This window comes from Pygocentrus nattereri, chromosome 23, assembly GCF_015220715.1.
Source record: "Pygocentrus nattereri isolate fPygNat1 chromosome 23, fPygNat1.pri, whole genome shotgun sequence".
Classification (NCBI taxonomy): domain Eukaryota; kingdom Metazoa; phylum Chordata; class Actinopteri; order Characiformes; family Serrasalmidae; genus Pygocentrus; species Pygocentrus nattereri.
In genome coordinates this window covers 31,775,663-31,796,388 of record NC_051233.1, presented here as the reverse complement: position 1 = coordinate 31,796,388, position 20,726 = coordinate 31,775,663, and the positions used below count along the sequence as shown (strand labels likewise).

Below are 20,726 nucleotides of genomic sequence, written 5' to 3'. Positions count from 1 at the left end.
TCATTCCAATTAAATAAATTGTGCTGCTAGGTTACAATTTTGTTCCACCAACAATTGAATGGTCCGTGCATCCTTTGGTTCAATTGACTTTTATTTTAAAACGCAGTATTGAAAAACGGCAAATGGGCTGATTCTTGTTTCTGGTCCTGTTACTGTCAGAGTAAAAAAATCAAGAAATAGCTTCGTTTTACAGTTTCACAGACTAATCCAATAACAAACAACCAGTAATGGACTAAAGGGTCGTATTCTAATGATCCACATTTAGGATTTCCCATCATAAGTGGAAAAGTGCAGGTATGGAAGCTCAGAAATCAGGCCTGTGGTTCTGGTTTCTCTTCTAAGATCCACAGTGGAAAAAAACCCAAATCATGGTGGAAAAACACAATCAGAAAAACACAATTGCTGAAGGACATAATGGCCTTTAGAGTGGAATAGGCTCCATTGTCTGGAGACACCAATCAGTGAAAGCTTTCGTTCGTTCCCGTGAGGCAGCATGCAAGCTCTCTTTCACTCTGAGTGTTTTAGCTGACTGTTTTAGCCCCTACAGAAGCACAAATAAGCAGTAGTGAGTTCAGTGAGGCATGATGGTTGGCTAGTGGGGCATAAATGACCCCCTGATGCCAGGTCTGCTCTGACTCATAGATCTTTGAAAACAAGTGGAAAAACTGTAGGAAGTGTAACTTGTAGAGAATTGACCTCTCATTTTTTACAGTGTACTGAAGAATTTACTGAAACACTAAAACACAATAAAGCTCATTACAGGCTTCATGTCAGAGTTTAAACTAGAGCAACATCAGAGTTTCACCCAATGTGGGAAAGTCAATGTCCACCACTGTTAATGTTCACCACTGGTAATGTGCACCACCGTTAGCCTGGCACTGACTTAACACTGCATATCCAATAGAACGCCAGCAGAAACCAGCATTACTGTACTGTAGTGATACAGAGTGAAGGGTTCTAGAGCTTGATGTTAGAACCAGTGAGGGAACAAATTACAATGACAGCACTCGACTATCTCGCCCCTCCCTCTCCAGGCCTTCACTCCACAGTGACCTCACACTCAGTGTGATGTCAGAGGGGGTTCAGGGGAGGGGCTGATGGGTACTTGGTTTGCTGTGATGTAATGTAGTGCAGCATTTAAAGTGGGACGCTGGGTAAGAAAAGCTCACTGTAGCAGTGATTCTAGGCTGGACAGCCTGTTTGGAGCATCTGAACATTCAGGACTGAAGCCCTGAAGATGCAGCTCTAACAGCTCCAGCGCTGAGAAATAAAACACTGGAAATCTCAGTAAATAAACTTTATATTAGTCTTTACTCTCTACAAGCTGGGGCTGATGTCTCTTGCGCCCGATAGTGTAACATGTCATTAGCACTACTTAAGGACACTGTTGGTTTTGGTTGGTGGACTATTCTCAGTCCAGCAGTGACATTGAGGTTAGCAAACACCACCACCACCACCACCACCACCACCACCACCACCACCACCACCACCACCACCACATCAGTGTTACTGCAGTGCTGAGAATGACCCACCACCCAAATAGTACCTGCTCTGTGAGGGTCCATGGGGGTCCTGACCACTGAAGAACAGGGTAACAGTATCAGAGAAACAGATGGACTACAGTCTGTAACTGTAGAACTATAGGGTCAGTGGAGCTGATAAAGTGGACAATGAGGGCACTTATAGAGTCTGAGGGCAAAAGGTGCAGCAGCTCACCTGTACTGTTCACCAGTCTCACCAAGTGTGGTTTCTGGTCTGGACTGAGAGAAATTGTTTAATTCATATTTATCGTGTTTTCTTGTTTTTAGGCCACCAACGATTTGCACTCAAGTACTTTGAAACTTTTGCCGTTGAGTTAACCAATCAGGACTGACGCCGACTGGGTTCGTTCATTACCATGGATGAGCTGCATCATGAACAGGATGTCAATCCTGTCTGTGTACCAAGAATCAGTGGTTTAAAATAAATGCTAGAAGTTTTTCGCAGCTGTTTTACAAACCTGGCGGCATCTTTATCTTTCGGTTTGATTCTGTAACGACAATGAGGGTCCATGAAACCAACACTGAAAACAAAGCAGATGTTTATTAGATTGTGCAGATGTGTTTATGAAATAATATACAAAACACTGGGCATGTACAATACAGGCTTACAGCCAATAAAACTGCAGCTATCCAGACATTTTCTCTTTCTTTACACTTCCTTTCCTTTTTTTTCCAAAGATTATAATGACATATGATCACAGCCCATAGTTGAATTGCAGGCAGCAGAAAAGCATTAGACCGCCTGCTGCTTTCACAATTCTTCTTTCTTTTTTAAGTAAACCAGCCAGGGAGCAGCTGAATGGAGACAGAAGAAAGACCACATCACACCATCACTGACAGCATGAGGAACACATTCAAAAACAGGCGTGAAATCAGTGTTAAAAGCTTTCAACCTGAATCTTTCTCTCATTTCTCTGTAGCGATTTGATTGCTTCCCTTGGGCAGTAATTTCAACACATGAAAGAAGAAAAGAGAAAACCCGGTGACTCAAAGCTTATGACTAAAAGAAGCCGATAGGCAGCTGCTGAATTCCATGGATAAACCCTGAAACTCCTGAATCGTTACGCTGTTGCACAGGTAAATTGGTGGTGGTAAAGTCAGTGAAATTCTCATCATATTGAGCTGTAAATGATGAGCCAGCAGAACGTTCTGCTAGTTTCCTACTGGGGCTCTTTTGAAAACAAGAACCAGGCGAAGAACAGCCTGAAAAGAAGAGCCTGCTGGAGAGCATCAACGTCAACCAGCAAGAGACGACGTCACCAGAGTAAATATTTGGTTCACCACAAGACAGAAAGCATTGGTAAGAGTCCAAAAAGAAAAAGATCAACTTGTACCAGAATGACAAAGACGTGTGTAGAAGGAAAGCGACTGCTCATTCAAGCATTTTTTAAAAGGTGTATGAAAAGTGCTACATAAATTAACCTGCCTCGCCTCGCCTCGCCACGATCCAAAGCATACCACTTCATCTGTGAAGCATGGCGGAGGCAGTATTATGGCTTATGGCCGTCTAAGGAACTAGTCCTCTTGTATTTAGTGAGGATTTGACTGTTGGGACATTCAGCAGTGGGATTCTGACAAATGCTTCAAAACTCACTGGACATCGCCTCACAGTGCAGCTTAGGCACGGTGTGAAAGCTGAGACTTTTGAAAGCATAGAAGGATGGGATGCTCTGCAATAGTCAAGTCAACCACTTGACCTCAATCCAATCAAGCATGCACTTCACTTATTGTGAAAAAGGTTAGATGCAGTAAGAACAAGCAGAAACTGATGACATCTGGAGGAAAGGCCTGGCAGATCATCTTCAAAAGGTTGGATGAATTATGCTCAGGTTGACCTTTTTGTTGCCATATGACAAGAGAGGATGTCACCAGAGTAAAAAGGGAAGGAACAGCTTGTTATCCAAAGCATAGCGAAGCATGGTGGTGGTAGTGTTGAGGCATGGTCATGTATGAAGGCTAAAGCAAAGAGCTCATAGGTTTTGCAGTTATCCAGCTGTGTGTTTGTGCTGTATTTCTGGGTTGTGGGATGCTAGAGCTGGTTTCCCCTCACTCTGGCTAGTAATGGCAGGTCCCTCTGAGTGCTCTGATGTGTGAAACATGTCACTATGTTTAACCCTTTCTTTGTAATATGAAGGCTAAATGTGTAATATAACAGTAGCGAGTGGGGTTTGGGTGATTTTGGAGCTGACGAATGATCACAGGTGGATGAAATCACCGCTGAGTGATCTGATTTGAATTCTGTTGCTGTTTTAACCCTTTATTGGAATATGAAGGCTATAATCAGAGCAATAATAAAGGCATTTTGGGTGATTTTCTGAGCCAAATTGCTCACTGATGCTGAAATGACAGCTCAGTGATGGGTGTGCTGTATATTCTGATATGTGAGTCATGTCTGTAGCATGAAGCTGATATTATATAACATTTTGACTCACTGTGTAGGCCACAAAGAGCCATCTTGACCGTTTGGTAGATGTAAATATTTAAAAAATTGTGGGGTCAAATAAAAAACGTGAGGGCATTAAGGGGTTAAATAAGAAATCTTTCATTACTGTGAAGGAGAATGTCTTACCAGAGCTGTTCATATGAAGCTTTCCCCAAATTTCCAACACTAGCGCAACACAACAAAGCAGTTCCAGTTACTTTGTTTTCCCTGAGGTTTCCTGGTATCATTGGTGATCAGCCAGAGCCTCACTGATAACTCACTACGCTGGTGATAAAATACCACAAGTTCTTCCCTCTGGAAAACTATCCAGTAGCACTTTCTATGAATGTCACATTTGTAAGCATCTATAAACACGTTCATAACATGTTATAATGCATTCATAAGGCATCAAACATGGTTGTAAATATTTATGAAAATGCATTACATGTTATAACCAAGCTTATTATGCATTATTAATTGCTAACATAATGCTTTATAAGTACCGTTCACAACACAGTATAAGAGCTCATAAGTTGTTTTTGTCCGCTCTGAGTAAAGTGAAGCGTCCTGGACTAAAGCCTCCTCCAGGGTTCAGACTGAGGCCTCAAGTTGAAGAATTTACTGAAGGATTTACTGAAGGATGTCAGAGTTTAAACTAGAGCAACATCAGAGTTTCACCCAATGTGGGAAAGTCAATGTTCACCACTGTTAATGTTCACCACCGTTAGCCTGGCACTGACTTAACACTGCATATCCAATATTCTACTGTTTGGAGCATCTCAATATTCAGGACTGAAGCCCCAAAGATGCAGCCCTAACAGCGCCAGCAGTGACGAAAAATGGAAATCTATCTTTACTTTATGCTCTTCAAGCTGGGACTGACTTCATTGGCAATGACATGTTATAACATGTTATTAACACTACTTATAATGCATTATATTAACAATTCATAATGGATAACACACATGGCTATAAAGTATAATGCAGTGTAATTCATTTTTATAAATATTTATAACCATGTTTATAATGCCTTATGAATGCATTATAACATGCTATAAATGTGTTTATAGATGCTTACAAATGTAACAATCATAGAAAGTGTTAACAACTATCCCGTCTCTAAAAGAATCTGCTTAAATTACAAAAAAAAAAAAAAAAAAAAAAACACACAAATCTCACAAACATTTACTAAGAAATTCAGCAGCTGCCCAAACTTCTACTATGAGTTTGTAGAAAACAGGTTTCCTTTTCTGAGTTCAAATGACTGTGGTAATTGATTTCATGCTACAGATGCAGATAGAGAATGGGTTCAAATAAAAAGTGTTCAACTTTACAGTGACATTCTGTGCAATAGGTGAGTGTGTTTATGCATTTGGATCTAACATTTATTTAAATATCAAATATAAATCAAGTTTATGCTGTGAGATTAACATTATATAATAAATACAACATAAATATTTGAGTGCCCAGTGTGTAAAACTCAACGTAAATTGACCTTCCGTCATCTATTTATCAACCTGCTATATACGCAATTATTCTAACCAATGTCTGATTAATTGACTGATTGGTTAATTGTTTTGTTGTCCTTCTTATTTGAAGATCCATGATTATTCCACCGTTGGAGCCAGTGGTTGATTCTGTGACCGGGGTGCCATTTAGCCCGTTTTAAAAACGCTGTTACAGTGAAAGAGCGAAATTTAAGTGGAAATGAAAAAAAATAAAATTAATAATAAATGTCATGTGCAAAATTTTTGTCAGGCTCAATTTTGGTGAAATCTGAGGAAGAAGTAGGGAAAAGAGAAGGAACTGCTCATTACCCAAAGCATAAAGAAGCATGGTGGAGGTAGTGTTGAGGCATGGTCAGTTATGGCTAGGAAAGGAATGGAGCTCCCTTGTATTTATTGATGATGCGACTGCTAACGAAAACAGCAGGATGAATTCTAGAGTTGATCACCTGACTTCACCAAAACTGACCATGCATTTCACTTACAGAATGCAAAACTGAAGCTAAAAACACCAAGAAAATAAAAACAGACAAGTTTGACCCTCAATTCACATGTGTTACCAACAGGTGCTGCTCCTTTGGCTGTGTCGACCTCTGAAGCGGCAGAGCCTCATCTGGGAGTAATACGAAGATCCAAAACGAAGATCCAATTAATGTCTAATTACAAGCCTTCAAGCATTTCTTTCCCGCTGACTATGAACAAAACAGTCCTTAAGGATTTTTTCCATTATTCCCCAGGGCGACCCCTGGTTCCTGTCACCGCCGCTGTGAATAAATCTGAGCCTACAATCAACCATTTCACACCAAACTACTGCGCATCACTCTGTTTACATCTCAATGGCTGGAATCTAGAGGAAGTCCCCTTTCAGGCTTTGTTATGTCAGGTTTTTCAGTTTTGCTGTTAGGCTGCTATGAGAAATAGATAATATAATAGCATTTATATGGAATACTGATGATGGGAAAATAGTGGGGACTTTTCTCTTTGGCATGAATTGACGTCAAAATACATTTTAGGCCCAAATCTTCTCGAAACTGTCATAAAACAATGTGTCAATCATCAGGCAGTGCATTCAGAACCATTTCATGTAATAGCTTTCTGTGACGGGGCCTTAAGAGGTGGACTAAAACTTAGTGGAGTCTTTGGTAATTAGTTTTCCCTGTTGGATAAAAGGTGCAGATCTGGGGGTTCATGGTCATAGAGTATTATGGTAAACTGGGAGTGTTGGTGCCGTCGTCCCACTGCACTCACTCACTCACTCAGGTTTGTTGACAGTAGAGTTGAGGGATGCTGACATCTCAGGGAGCCTCATGACTGTTATAGCTGAACCTGCCGGAGTCTCTGCTGCTCTGCTAACCCTGTAATCTGTGATCAGTCACTCTTTACAGAACTGACTCTGTGTTTCCTTTTCTTTGCCAAGTTGGACAGCTGCCCATTCTGTGTGTCTGATGCTGTTGCTTCTTCTGCCTCGACGCCCACTGCTCGGCAGCCTTCTGGACCGGCTTGACCACCACTGAACTTCATGCTAAACAAAGCTGTGCAAACCTCACTTTCATGAACTGACCCTCCTGATGGTCCTGCTAACTAATCTAATGGACCATAGCTCCACACTGCTGTCCGGTGCCGACCAGAGGAGGATGGGTTCCCCTTTTAAGTCTTGGTTCCTCTCAAGATTTCTTCCTCCTGCCCTTAGGGAGTTTTTCCTTGCTATCGGCACCACCGGCAAGGCTCATGGGGGCTCGGACCCAGATTTTCAGTAAAGCTGATTTGTGACAAGACCTGATGTAAAAAGCACTATAGAAATAAACTCTGACTTTGCCTTGACTTTGACATCTGGTTCCTATCACCACCACTGTGAACATTCTGACCCAGCTCTGTTTATATCGCAGCCATTTAGTTATGCTGAAATTTTGAAAACATTAAAAAAAAAACACTAATTTTAATGGTTTATTTCGAGCTATGGTGGTGTTATAATGTTATAAGCTGGTTTAAGTTTTAGTGAAGTTGAAACTTCGCCCAGGTTTGCAGGACATGTTCAAATTTGTAACATCAATCAGAAACAAATGGAACCTCAATCAGGGAATCACTCAACTCCCAGCACATTGTGGGTGTGTGTGTCCCCTCAGCTTTGAGCAGTTGTCATGGAGACATGTTCTGGCAAATGTGGCTATCAGTTACCCCCTGCTGTGTCCCTACTAGAACCCTTACTTGCACATGAGGAAATTTGCCATATGTAACGATCACCTGGGCAGAGCCGGCATGAGGCGAAGAACTGAAGGTTGAATTACATAAATGCAAACAAACCCCCATAACAACTAAGAGCTGACTGTATCCAGTAGCGACAACTCAGTGCACCACTCGCACCCCATTTCCCTCAGCAGGCTAACACTGGAAAACCAAAATACTGAAAGCCTGGAATAATAGAATCAGAGGTGGTTTGGTGTGAAATGGTTCAGAAGTCTTCACAGTGGTGGTGATAGGAACCAGGTGTCGCCATGACAACAACACAGATAGACACTTTACTCATTATCCAGAACCACCAGTGAACCTACACGAGTCTTGAGTTTATATGGAATGTCGATGATGGGAAAATAGTGGAAAATCTGGAATAATATGTTCTCTATGGGGACTATTTTTCCTCACAGCGCCCTGCATGTTACGTATCCCTCCACCATGAATGGAGTTTAAGGCAAAACCTTCTCAAAACAGCGTCTCAGTCTTCAGGCCGTGAATTCATAACCATCTCATGTCGGAACTTTCTGTGAGGAGCTTTTAGACGTGGACGTCTGGTTCCTGTCACCACCACTGTATGTTCTTAGTACAGTTTTCTAGAACGTTTATTTACACCTTCAGCATTTAATCGTTCAGAAATTCAGAGAAATCTGTAACCTTGTAATAGTGTGAAAGGAAACATAGAAAGAGTTGTTCTGTTTGAAAAGGCGAATGTTGCGAACAATAAATTGCAGCGAACAACAACTTAGCGTTTTGTAAATGGCATCTTTCTAAATGGCGGCTATTGGCATTGTATTCTGTTCACTGTTGGCCACATGGTTGGTCAAGCCATTCCTTTAAGGACACAAACAGGACGTTGATGGACCGGACGCTCTGTGAAAGCACATCGTGGCCACATTGATGAAACGGTGTAGATTCGAGTCGGTATGGCTTAAAATCATTTACAGGCCAAATTGCTAAACATTTTAAGAACTGCTGGTTATCAATAGCAGCTAACGTGGTTTTGAAATGCATTATTCTTTGAGTGACCGGACCAGTTAAGAGTTAAGTGTTCAGACTTCACAGTTCAGTTTGCTATTATAGTTCTATCCAAAGCATTTTAATACATCAAATAAATAACGTGCCAGTTGAAACTGGACTTTGGGCATTTCATTAAATCAGAAGTGGCTATTTAGCTAAAACTGCTGTCGGTGGCATAAGCCATAGTGTGTGGTGTGCATTAAAGCCAGCCTGTAGCATGAGAAAACAAGAAAACCGGTCCCACTTTATATTGTCTCTAATAACTTAGTTACACATAAATAACAAATGCAACAACAACAACGTAACTACTGCTGATTTAGTCAATTACATTTGTGTCATCACCCTTGTGTAATTACATAAGACAACAGGCTGCTAAAACTATTGAGATACACTTGTGCAATTACATAAGGTGCACTTCTGTAATCCATCTGTAACATTGATTACACCATTAGTAGTTTCATGGTTGTTGCATATGTTGTTCACATGTAACTACACAGAGACATTTAATATAAAGTGGGACAAGAAAACCTTTAAACCACTTTTGAATATTGATTGAAAACTCGTTCTCAACCTCTCAAAGACTCCAGAGTTCTTTTAATGGCAGCAAATCCAGTCCACTGTTAATTCCTACCACATTTTGTTCCACCTTGCCTTTGAGCTCAGGCAAGAGATTCATCAGAGAGTGACTGACCAACAGCAGCGCCCCCTTCAGGGTGCACCTGAGCACTGCCACCAGCTTTTTGCCATTGAAGCTTGCTGCTGAACAGCGGCCTGTTCTGGGCTTTGGTGGGTGCTTTCGCAGATGCAGCAGAATCCGCGTTAGCAAGCGAGATGGTGTGCGTGTGACTGAAATAAGCTCTGACGGTGTTGCGGACGTTTGTCGGCAGCCGGATGCGTATGGTGTGGCGCAAGGTGCCCGGGCTTTTGCTGGGAGCAGGCTGGCTCACGTGACTCGGAGATACGCCGACGCTGTCCACTCTACAGATGCCAACAGTGTGGCCCTTGCTACCAGACAAGCAAACATTGTCGTCTTCTGCTGATTTGCCATGTGCCAAGTCTTGGGCACAAAGGCTGCCATCAGTAGAGGCAGTGCTGCCAAGTCCACTGCCAGCGTCATCCTCTGTCGCTTTGCTTGCGCTCACACAGCTATCTGTTTCTCCAGCATCATCGCCGTCTTCGTTTCTAGCAGGTGGTTTACCTAGAGATGCAGAATGTAGAACCAGTGGAACATTTTGCCTGTAAAACAGGGTTTGAGGGATGTTCACTTGTGCTACGCTGCCCGTCTCCGTCTCTATGGCAGCCCCATTAACATCGGCAACAACACCGTGCGTAACGCCTCGACTTTCCTGACCTTTAAAGAGAGACGGTTTCAGCATCACTCTGCCCACGGTGGGGAAGAAAGTGATTTTCATCCTGTTCCCTCCTTCTCGTCCTGAGGAGAGTGCTAGATTGTGTTTGTTGGTGGATGTTTGTGATATGCGTGCATCAGAATTCGAGAGAGGTCGCTCCAGGTGAATGTGAGCGACAGATGTCTCCCTTTTCTCATTATCAGGCATCAGCTGGCGTGTGATCTCCTGGGAGATTCCTCCATCACTGCCAGGTGTGCGGGTGTGACAAAAGGGCTCAGGGTTATCCAGGCTCGGGCATGTCCCAGAGCTTACACCACCAGCGGAGCTTTCTAAACCATTTTTCTCTCTCACTTCTACTAGTAACTCTCTATTTTGGACTCTCTCTTCCTCTGCTAAAGTTTCTCCGAGCTCATTTTCCTTTGCCCCAGTCTCTACATCTGTATCTTTCCCCATTGCTAGTGCTCCACCCGGGCTTCCCTCTCCATCTTCCTCTCCTTTATTTTCAGCTTTACCCTCGTCTTTGAAGGTACCCGGAAAGTCTTGCTCTCCATGACCATTCTGTCCATCTCTTAGATCTGCCTCTCGCTCTTCGTAGGTGAAGGCCATCTTCCACAGTTTCCTGGGCATCTCCGGAGTCAGTGGGCGCAGTCTGGCAGAAGCCCCGAACAAAAAGGGACGGGGCTGATTGTCGCCGGGGCTTGGGATTGGCTCTGTAGAGCTGAATGACAGAGCGCTGTCCAATGAGCTGAGGGAAGAAGTGGTGGTGGTGGAAGAAAGACTGGACATGCTAGCAAGCCTTTGCGCAGGGTGCCGGAAACGGGTCGAGAATTGCGGAGATTTCCAGAAAGCGTAGCGTCCTTTTCCTGTTCCACCTTTACGAGCAGGTAAAAGTGGGCTGAATCCTGCCATGTCCTGCGATCGGCCACTTTTACCGTACATCACAGAGTTATCACAGCTAGACTGGCGGAGAACGGTGACGTGAGGCGAGACCTGTGTTGCAGGAGCCACCATGCACATGGAAGGTTCTGAAAGGCATCGGTTTCTAGACTGGCTGAGTTCTTCATTGCCAAGCGAGCAGACCGATGCACTGGATCTCGAGGTCTTCAAGTTTAGCGTCCCGCAGCTGTACGCCCCACCTGCCGCTGCCATGGTGATCTTCAAAGGATGGACCTCTCTGTGAAAAGTGGTCAGAGGAAGGAAGGAATCGAGATCTGGAGAGTGGAGAGGAGAGGAAAGTCCATCCTGATCTGTCTCTTCTGAGGAGGACTGGAGGAGGAATGTGGCATCAGCTGGAAGAACAAAAGAAAGAAAAAAGGCATCATATAAAAGTTAGAGAAAATGGGACTCCTAATAACCAACTGGAAGACCAAACTGTCCCTGTTAGATAAACAGCACTTAAAGCTTTCACCGTTGAGAGAGAGAGGAGAGAATCTGAAGTGCCCCAGATGAACAGCAACCCCACAATTTCCCAATTACCTAATGTTTGCTTGCTTGGTTTTATGTGTAATCTATTCTGTCTGTCCCGACGTTTTGCTGCTAGGTACCTTTGAAAATCGTCCCATTTTTGCTTTGTCACTGAGCTTCTATTTTCACCCGGAACTAGGAACGTCCCACTGGACTAGCTTGGTGTCAAGTGTCTCTCTCAGCAGTGGCTAAAAGAAAAGGCACGACCTGCTGAGTCACAGGCGCGTTCCCTGACAGCTGAGACCTACTGAGACTCTCACTCTCAACTTTTCTGTTGCCATAAATAAGTCGGTATCATTACACTGCAGTTCTGAGGAAGACTAATGTTGTTATGGAATCCTGGGCTAGATCCTTTTCTAGCCTCCCTGATGTGGCTGCACAATTAATCATAGTTTTAATCACCAACAACACAGCTTCTTCATGTTGTAGTGCATTCATAAGGCATCATAACCATGGCTATAAATATTTCTAAAAATGTATTAAACATTATAGCCATGCTTTTGAATTGCTAACATAATGCATTAAAATACTCTTCATAAAAAAATAGAAGCGCTCATAAGTTTTTGTCTGCTCTAAGTAAAGTGAAGTGAACTGGACTAAAGCCTCCTCCAGCCTATCTACTGAAGGATTTACTGAAACACTAAAACATCCACAATAAAGCTCATTACAGGCTTCAAATGTCAGTTTAAACTGGAGCCTATCTAAACGGTCATCGGACAGAAGGCAGATACACCATGGACAGGTCGCCAGTCCATCGCAGGGCATAAAGTTCTAATATTTTAAGAAAATCTTTCTAATATTTCAAGTAAAAAAAAAAAAAAAAAAAAAAAAAAAAAAAAAAAAAAAAAAATCATAGTTCGCTGATAAAAGTGGGCCAACTCACTCCCGTCTCTTTGAGGATCATTTTGATCATCATTCTCACTGTCTGTGAAACTTCATGCCCTCTTTGAATGGCGTGGAGATGTAACTCCAATAGTCTATTTTTTTTAAACAGTGGCCCTAAATCGCTGCTGTACGGTTCAACGTCGTCAGCGCAGCAGCGTAAAACTTTGGGAGAGTCTGTTCAACATAAATGATGAACTAACCTAACTTTGTGTAAATAGAGCTCAATATAGAAATATGTCCACATATGCAGTCGAGACTGACGCGGCTTTTTTCTGAATTTCTACAAACACCATTTCATTTTATAGTAAATGAGTTTGGGCTGGTTTATGTTTATGAACAGACGCCTACAGATCAACATAGTAAAGGAGCTCATCTGTGATCCTGAGTTTAAAGCCAGTTTTTATTCAACTTAAACTTGGAACTAAGTTGTAAATAAATCTGAAACTGAAACTTTGCTTGTGTGTAAAAAGTGATTTCAGAGCCACTCGGTTCTCCCTGATGGAAACTGTTTACCTTCAGTGTTTTGTGCTTCTGATCATTTTAATAGACGTCAGCGTCACTAATTAATGACGTTCTATTAAAAGACTGGTTTACCAAGAGAGACGCTGGAGGACTTTCACCTGAAATGAGTTCATGAAGCCAGTCTGGTTATAAAAATGATAACAGGACATCAGAGCCAGAATTACTCTTTTAGTACTTTTACTTTATACTTAAGTACATTTGAAGGGAAATACTTTAGTACTTTTACTCAAGTGGAGGTCTAAAGGGAGGAACTTCTACTTTTACTGGAGTGATATTTTACCTTGGGTATCTACTTTAACTCCAGTACATGGTTTGTGTACTTCGTCCACCTCTGGAAAGGATATTTTATTATAATTTTGCTGTTTTGCAGAGAAAATGTTCTAAATTCAACATGAAAATGAAAAGAAACCAGCAGAACCTGTCATGTAATTATGTAACTCCACCATTACATATAACAATCACATGTAATGACAATAGTGACTCGAGACCATCCGCTAGAACCTACTGGATCGCCAAACCATCCCACTGCTCTAAACACTAAACACTTCTATTCAACAAGGCATAAAACACAAAGACTTCTTCCCCCAGTTCACATCGGTTTCATACCATCATATCCCAAAAAAAAAAAAAAAAAAAAAAAAAAAAAAAAAAAGCAGCGCTGACCTGCGAGGTCGTCTGTTTCCTGTGCTGCGTCCAACAGCGCGGCAAACGCGCTTTCCACTTCATCGCCAAAGATGGTGGGGGAGCATTCAATCAGGAATCGGACGAGTGCAGCCACCTGGGTGCCGGCAGTGGAAAAGAAGCGGCAGAGAAAACGAGTGTAAACATGAAACAAATCACCAGTGCCAGCCCCCCTGAACTGCATCACATGGCATGGCTTCAGGACTCACATCCTTACAGGCCTTAACCCGCCTGCCTAAGGCATGCTGTTCCCTTTAACCCATTAACTGTACAACCTGATGAGTTAAGTCAACTCAAATGGCTCGAGGCAACCGATTGCCTTAAACAGTTTAAGTTAAATAACTCAAATCCTCTGACCACAAATACACGGAGTGAGTAAAACGTGTTTTGTTGTATACACTTATGTAAATTGAGTTAATTGAACAAACTCCACTCATTTTATTGAGTATTTTGGACTCATGTTATAGTCATACTAACTCAATATAATGAAGCAATTCGCTGTTGTCGGAACAAAACCTCGTATCGCCATTTTTGTCACTTTTCAGTTGGTCATAATCTGAAAATACCCTTAGTCCTACACATTGCCTGTAAATTTCATAATGAATGGACCAAAAGAAATGACCCAAAATTACTTGGAAATAATGTCTGGTTCCATTGACTTACATCAAAAGTAGAGTAAGTTTTTTCCTTCTCCTGTAAAGTTAGTTTTGGAGATTTGAGGTTTTGCTCCAATAACAGCGAATTGTAAATTCAATTCACTGCTAGGCTAAAATGGACCATCATTGTAACAAATTCATATTGAACAGCAGATCAGTGACATTGGTATCTGTTAAAGCTTGTTTCGTTCAACTTCATTTCACTTTGGATCATTTTGCAGTGCAAAAGTTTGTGATATTTTGCTGCCACCAAACTACATTCAGCAAGTGGAAACTTGTGGAAACATACCAAGGCAAGGTAGGATGGAGAAAATGACACAGAGATGGTAAAGACACGCCCAACGTGCAAATATATGGTACCAAGAGCCAATAGGAAAGAAGTGGGTTTGACTCAAGAAGGGTTTGACTCATTCATTCATCTAGTGAAGCTGAGAAGTCCAAACTTCATTATAATAAGCTGATTCAACTTAAAGATCCAGTTTGCTCGTCTGAAATCTAAATAAAGTTACGAGAAAACCAGAAGGAAGTCCGAGTCATTAAACGTCAACGTTTATCAGACAAATTCACTAATACAGAAATCCCGACAGCTCAAACATTGAATCAACTGATGTTTTTGGTACAAAATTTTAGGACATATTGCGCTTCTGCTGAGGCGACCATCTGCTCTTCATTAGCTCATCATTACCACATCAGATCTGATCTGCAGCACCCCCACACATCTTCACTGCAGATCAGGGGGCACACCTACAGCACATCTTCAACCTGAGGCTTCGCTTGGGGAGGGTTCCCACACTGTGGAAGACATCATGCCTCATTCCGGTACCCAAGGTGGGCGACCCAGTGAACTCAATGACTTCAGACCAGTTGCTCTAACATCAACATGTTATGAAGACGCTGGAGCACCTTCTTCTACACCTTCTCAGACCCCAGGTTCAACATGCAACAGACCCCCTGCAGTTCGCCTACAGGGAGTAAGTGGGAGTGGAGGATGCCATGCTATACCTCCTCCATCATGCCCACTCTTATCTGGACAGGTGCGGTTGTGCTGTTAGAGTCATGTTCTTGATTTTTCCAGTGCCTTTAACACCATCCAGCCCCTCCAACTGAGAGACAAACTGGTTAACATGCAAGTGGATCCACACCTGGTCTCCTGGATTACTGAGTACCTCACTGGTAGACCTCAGTATGTCAGGCTGAGGGACTGTACATCAGAGACTGTGGTCAGCAGCACAGGAGCACCACAAGGGATTGTACTTTCCCCCTTACTGTTCAGACTGTACACCTTAGACTTTCAGTAAAACTCTGAGACGTGCCACATGCAGTTTTTGGATGACAGCCATCGTGGCTTGTGTAAGGGAAGGGCAGGAGGAGAAGTACAAGACCCTGGTGAAGGACTGTGGAGTGGTGCTGTGGGAACAATCTGCTTCTGAACACTGCCAAGACCATGGAGATGGTAGTGGACTTTTGCAGGGTTAGGCCACCCACACAGCCAGTCTCTATCGAGGGGGTTGAAGTGGAGAGGGTAATGACCTACAGGTATCTCGGGCTGCAGCTGGATGATGGGTTGGACTGGTCAGCCAACACAGACATCCTGTACAGGAAGGGGCAAAGCTGGCTCTACTTCCTAAGGAGGCTGAGGTCCTTTAACAACTGTAGAAAGTTCCTGCAGATGTTCTATCAGACAGCTGTCATTGTTGCCAGCTGTCTTTTGTACGCTGTGGTGTGCTGGGGAGGAAGCATAAAGAGAGACGAGATGCAACTGGACAGGCTGGTCAGGCGAGTGGTTGGTGTGGAACAGGACTCTATGGTCAAGGTGGCTGAGAGTAAGACTCTGCACAAACTGCTCTCCATTATGAAGAGAAGAGGGAAGAGGAGAGATGAGGACTGAATCTGAATCTCATGTTAAATCACGAATCATAGGTCATCCATCCATCCATCCATCTACTCCTGACAGGCATGAAGACCATTTCATGTGCCTGGCATCAATCACTTTTAACACCTTAAACTGTTTTTTTTTTTTTTCCTTCCACTTTTAGCCAATTCTGAATAGACTAAAACCAGGACTAATACATGGAATGAAATAATTAATTATACACTATATTCCCAAAAGTTTTCACTCCCCCATCCAAATCATTGAATTCAGGTGTTCCAGTCACTTCCATGGCCACAGGTGTATAAAGCCGAGCCCCTAGGCCTGCAGACGGCTTCTACAGACATTAGTGAAAGAATGGGTCGCTCTCAGGAGCTCAGTGAATTCCAGCGTGGTGTCGTGATCGGACGCCACCTGTGCAGCAAGTCCAGTCGTGAAATTTCCTCACTACTAAATATTCCACAGTCCGCTGTCAGTGGGATTATAACAAAGTGGAAGTGATTGGGAACGACAGCACCTCAGCCACGAAGTGGTCGGCCACGTAAAATGACAGAGCGGTCAGCGGATGCTGAGGGGCATAGAGAGCAGAGGTCACCAACTTTCTGCAGAGTCAATCACTACAGACCTCCAAACTTCATGTGGCCTTCAGATCAGCTCAAGAACAGCGTAGAGAGCTTCATGGAACGGGTTTCCATGGCCGAGCAGCTGCATCCAAGCCTTACATCACCAAGCGCAGTGCAAAGCGTGGAATGCAGTGGAGTAAAGCGCCACCACTGGACTCTAGAGCAGCGGAGACGTGTTCTCTGGAGTGACCAATCACGTTTCTCCGTCTGGAAATGGCGGTGGCCAGGAGACGGTACTTGTCTGACTGCAATGTGCCGAGAGTAAAGTTTGGTGGAGAGGGGATCATGGTGTGGGTTGTTTTTCAGGAGTTTGGCTCCTTAGTTCCAGTGAAAGGAACTCTTAAAGCTTCAACACCAAGAGATTTTGGACAATTTCATGCTCCCAACTTGTGGGAACAGTTTGGGGACGGCCCCTTCCTGTTCCAACATGACTGCGCACCAGTGCACAAAGCAGGTCCATAAAGACATGGATGAGCCAGTTTGGTGTGGAAGAACTTGACTGGCCTGCACAGAGTCTTGACCTCAACCCCATAGAACACCTTTGGGATGAATTAGAGTGGACACTGTGGTTCAAATCGCTGCTATAATGGTCGGTAGTCTGTGGCATTAACGTTGCGCCACTGGGGTGCACAGGCAACCACACAAAAAGCACCTCAAGGAAGGTGGAAATGAGGGGGCAGGGAAGAACGGCAAACTAAATAGACGCCAAACACAGGCTAAGTTAGAGAAAGGATACAAAAGATAAAGAAAGAAACAAAAGATAAACTGAAAACAAGGCACCTCCTCTGCAATTGTGAGAGAAAGGTCAGCTTTAGGTTTAGCCGCTTTTCTCTTTGAGGAACAAACACTTTTGCATGGCTTGGATTTTTTTTTTGTTTGTTTTGTGAGTAATTTGGAGATAATTGCTCTCTTTTTGTTTTTCGAGGCAATTTCTCTTCTCAGCTCTCTTCTATTTTTCTTTTGGGTTATGGGGCAGTTTTGTTTCAATTTGATTCATTTCTTTTCTTTTCAAAAGACTAGGTACCATACCAGTCACTCCTCTACAAAGGTGTGACAAACACTGGTGTTTGCTACAGCCTTAAATAGGGGAGTTCACAGGTGTGTCAGGTTAGCCTGATTAGTCAACAACGCCTTGCTGCTGACGCCCTCTGCTGGCAGCAGGTGGTGCAGGCTGAACCCTTACAATGGAAAGCCTTCTCACAAGGGTTGAAGCTGTTATAGCTGCAAAGGGTGGGCTGACATCATATTAAACCCTATGGATTAAGAATGGGATGTCACTCAAGTTCATCTGTGTGTGAAGCTAGATGAGCGAATACTTTTGGAAATATAGTGTAACGTGCATATATAGTTAGAAAAGGGGCAAAACACTATATTTTGAAACAGTCTTTAAAAATATCATTTTATTAGCATTTGCATGTCTTGTCAACTTAAACAAAAGCTGTGAATATAACACATTTAAATTAAGTTCTATTAACTCAAAATACACTTAAAATGACTGAGTTATCATCTCAGTTCATTTTTGAGCTTGTTTTAGTTTTTCAGATTAAGTAACTGCAACTTTCTGTAGTGTTTACGTTGCATTAATGCCATTATTTGAGATTAAATGCTGAGAGAAATTTATGAATTTCTTTATGAATTTGGCTCATTTTTGTTCAAAAACATTTTGGGCCTGTTACATTTTGTGCACTTTTGCATGTAGAGATCTTGAAAAGAAATTTCCCCTTAGATACCTTCTCAGAAACTGTAAGTGTGGAACATCTGTGAGCTGAAAGTGCAAGAATTTTGAGGCTGATTCATTATTTTCGTCATTATTGAGTAAAAATAAACAATTGGCGTAAACACAAAACAGACTTTTTTTTTATTTGCAAATTGAGTTGTATATTTATAATCAGGTATTTTTAATACTCAAAATCAAAGTAAACTGAAAGGCACTGATTTTATAGTAATATGTGTCACACTTATTGGGGTTTATCTTTCCAAACATGTTGTAGGGCCTGTTTGTGGGATTTTGACGGAAGGGTTTGAAGTCCACTCATTGTGGTGGTTTGGAATGACATCTTTTTCTGACCCCCCCCCAAGCACAGACCGCTCAAGTGTGACTGCCCACTGTGTCGTTATTATTTGTTTGAAGCCACATGAGATGCTAGCAGAAATTAGCTTTAACTTCTTAAACTCCTCGGGACCACCGGTGGTTCCAAACCGCGCTTCGTCATGTTCCTCATAACCTTCATATTCCATGAGCTCCATTCAGAAGCTGGGCGTCGTGTGAGGCTGTAGCTCTTCTCTCCAGTCTAATAGACGGTGACGTCATTTTAAACCCTTATAATAAAAGAAGCTGAACTCAGTTTGTTTTTCTACTGAAAGTCGACCCGTTTTTCCCCAAATCTGGGCTCTAAACTATAAACAGACGGCGTCTCTTCAGCGATCTGATCTGGAAACATCACTTTTAGAGAACAACACAAAGAGCGGCGGAGATTTTTGGCTGTCAGCAGTGAATCGTGAGCATGTAGTGAAATGTGGAGATCAGAAAACACACGTTCTGTTCATTTGAGGGGAAATTTTACAATAAATAAATAAATAAAATAAAAATGGACATTTATTTCATGCAGTTACTGAATAATTTGCCTTATGATTTAGTCCCGAAAATCCAGATGGACGAACCAAAACACGCCCTGCAGGTTAGCGCCAGGGGGTTTATGGTAGAGTTTTGATAATTACAGCTCAAACTGAGAAGCTAACTCTGATGGTCAGTGACCCTGCTGGCAGGATATTTTTGGTTGGTGGACTGTTCTCAGTCCAGCAGCGACAGTGAGGTGTTTAAAAACTCCAGCAGCACTGCTGTGTCTGATCCACTCAGACCAGCACAACACACACTAACACACCACGTCAGTGTTACTGCAGTGCTGAGAATGATCCACCACCCAAACAGTACCTGCTCTGTGAGGGTCCATGGGGGTCCTGACCACTGAAGAACAGGGTAACAGAGTATCAGAGAAACAGATGGACTACAGTCTGTAACTGTAGAACTACAGAGTGCAGCTATACAGTAAGTGGAGCTCTAATTTCTGACGAATGATCAGAATCATCCCACCCACAGGTCTGAGATCAGGAGGAGGGGGCAGGGCAGCTGTCTGTGTGATGGAGGCCAGGCTTCTGATCTAATTTCTCTCTCACTCTCTTCCTCGTTTCGCTCCGAGAGTCTCTAGGCCTCTCATCTCGACATGCACCCAAGAGTCTTTCGGTGTGTTTACGTTCAGTGCTGACGAATACGAATGAGTCACCTAATGAAGTGAAGGAAGTCAAGCTTGGTTCAATTTGTGAGCTGTGTTTTGTGTTTTAAGGTCAAGTTTTCTGATCTTTACCAACTGAGCATCTGAGTACATTAATACACACATATATATATATATTTATTTATATTTATACAACGGTCAGTTCCGGCCATGCAAGATTGGTTGAGAAGCTTGTGCTGTTATTTCACCATAACATCACAATTTTTCACCATTACTGTATCACTCTGCTGAGAGCTCAACACCACTGAATGGGTTTGATTAGTTCAGAAAATCATCAACCAGCTTCTCAGACTGAGCTGTGGAGCCGTGTCTGCAGGTTCTCTGAGGAGCTGAAAGTGAGGCTCTTGAAAAGAATGGGAGCTGGAATGAAGGAAAAGAGTCACACACTGAACACCTGAACACTCACACAGCTAATTTTAGATTGAACTGTTGAGGCTTCTGTTATATATATATGTACACTCACCGGCCACTTTATTATGCTAGTAAAAGGCTGGACCCCCTTTTGCCTTCAGAACTGTCTTAATTCTTCGTGTCAGACTTTCAACAAGGTGTTATAAACGTTCCTCAGAGATTCTGGTTGGTTATTTGAGTTCCTGCTGCCTTTCTATCATCTGGAACCAGTCTGCCCGTTCTCCTCTGACCTCTCACATCAACAAGGCATTTACGTCC

At 42.8% G+C, this 20,726-nt stretch overlaps 1 protein-coding gene across 2 annotated transcripts in view; it reads right to left on the bottom strand.

Annotated features, from left to right (window-relative positions):
- Positions 1-8,495: 8,495 nt before the first annotated feature.
- arhgap20b (Rho GTPase activating protein 20b) overlaps positions 8,496-20,726 on the bottom strand; it is a 51,084-nt gene continuing 38,853 nt past the window's right edge. For both annotated transcript variants that reach the window (XM_017682799.1, XM_017682800.1), the window contains 2 exons: positions 13,601-13,715; positions 8,496-11,355 (listed from right to left, as the gene is read on the bottom strand). In XM_017682799.1, coding sequence (XP_017538288.1) covers positions 9,377-11,355; positions 13,601-13,715 — 2,094 coding nt within the window. In that variant the 3' untranslated portion in view covers positions 8,496-9,376. The remainder of the gene's footprint in view (positions 11,356-13,600; positions 13,716-20,726) is intronic.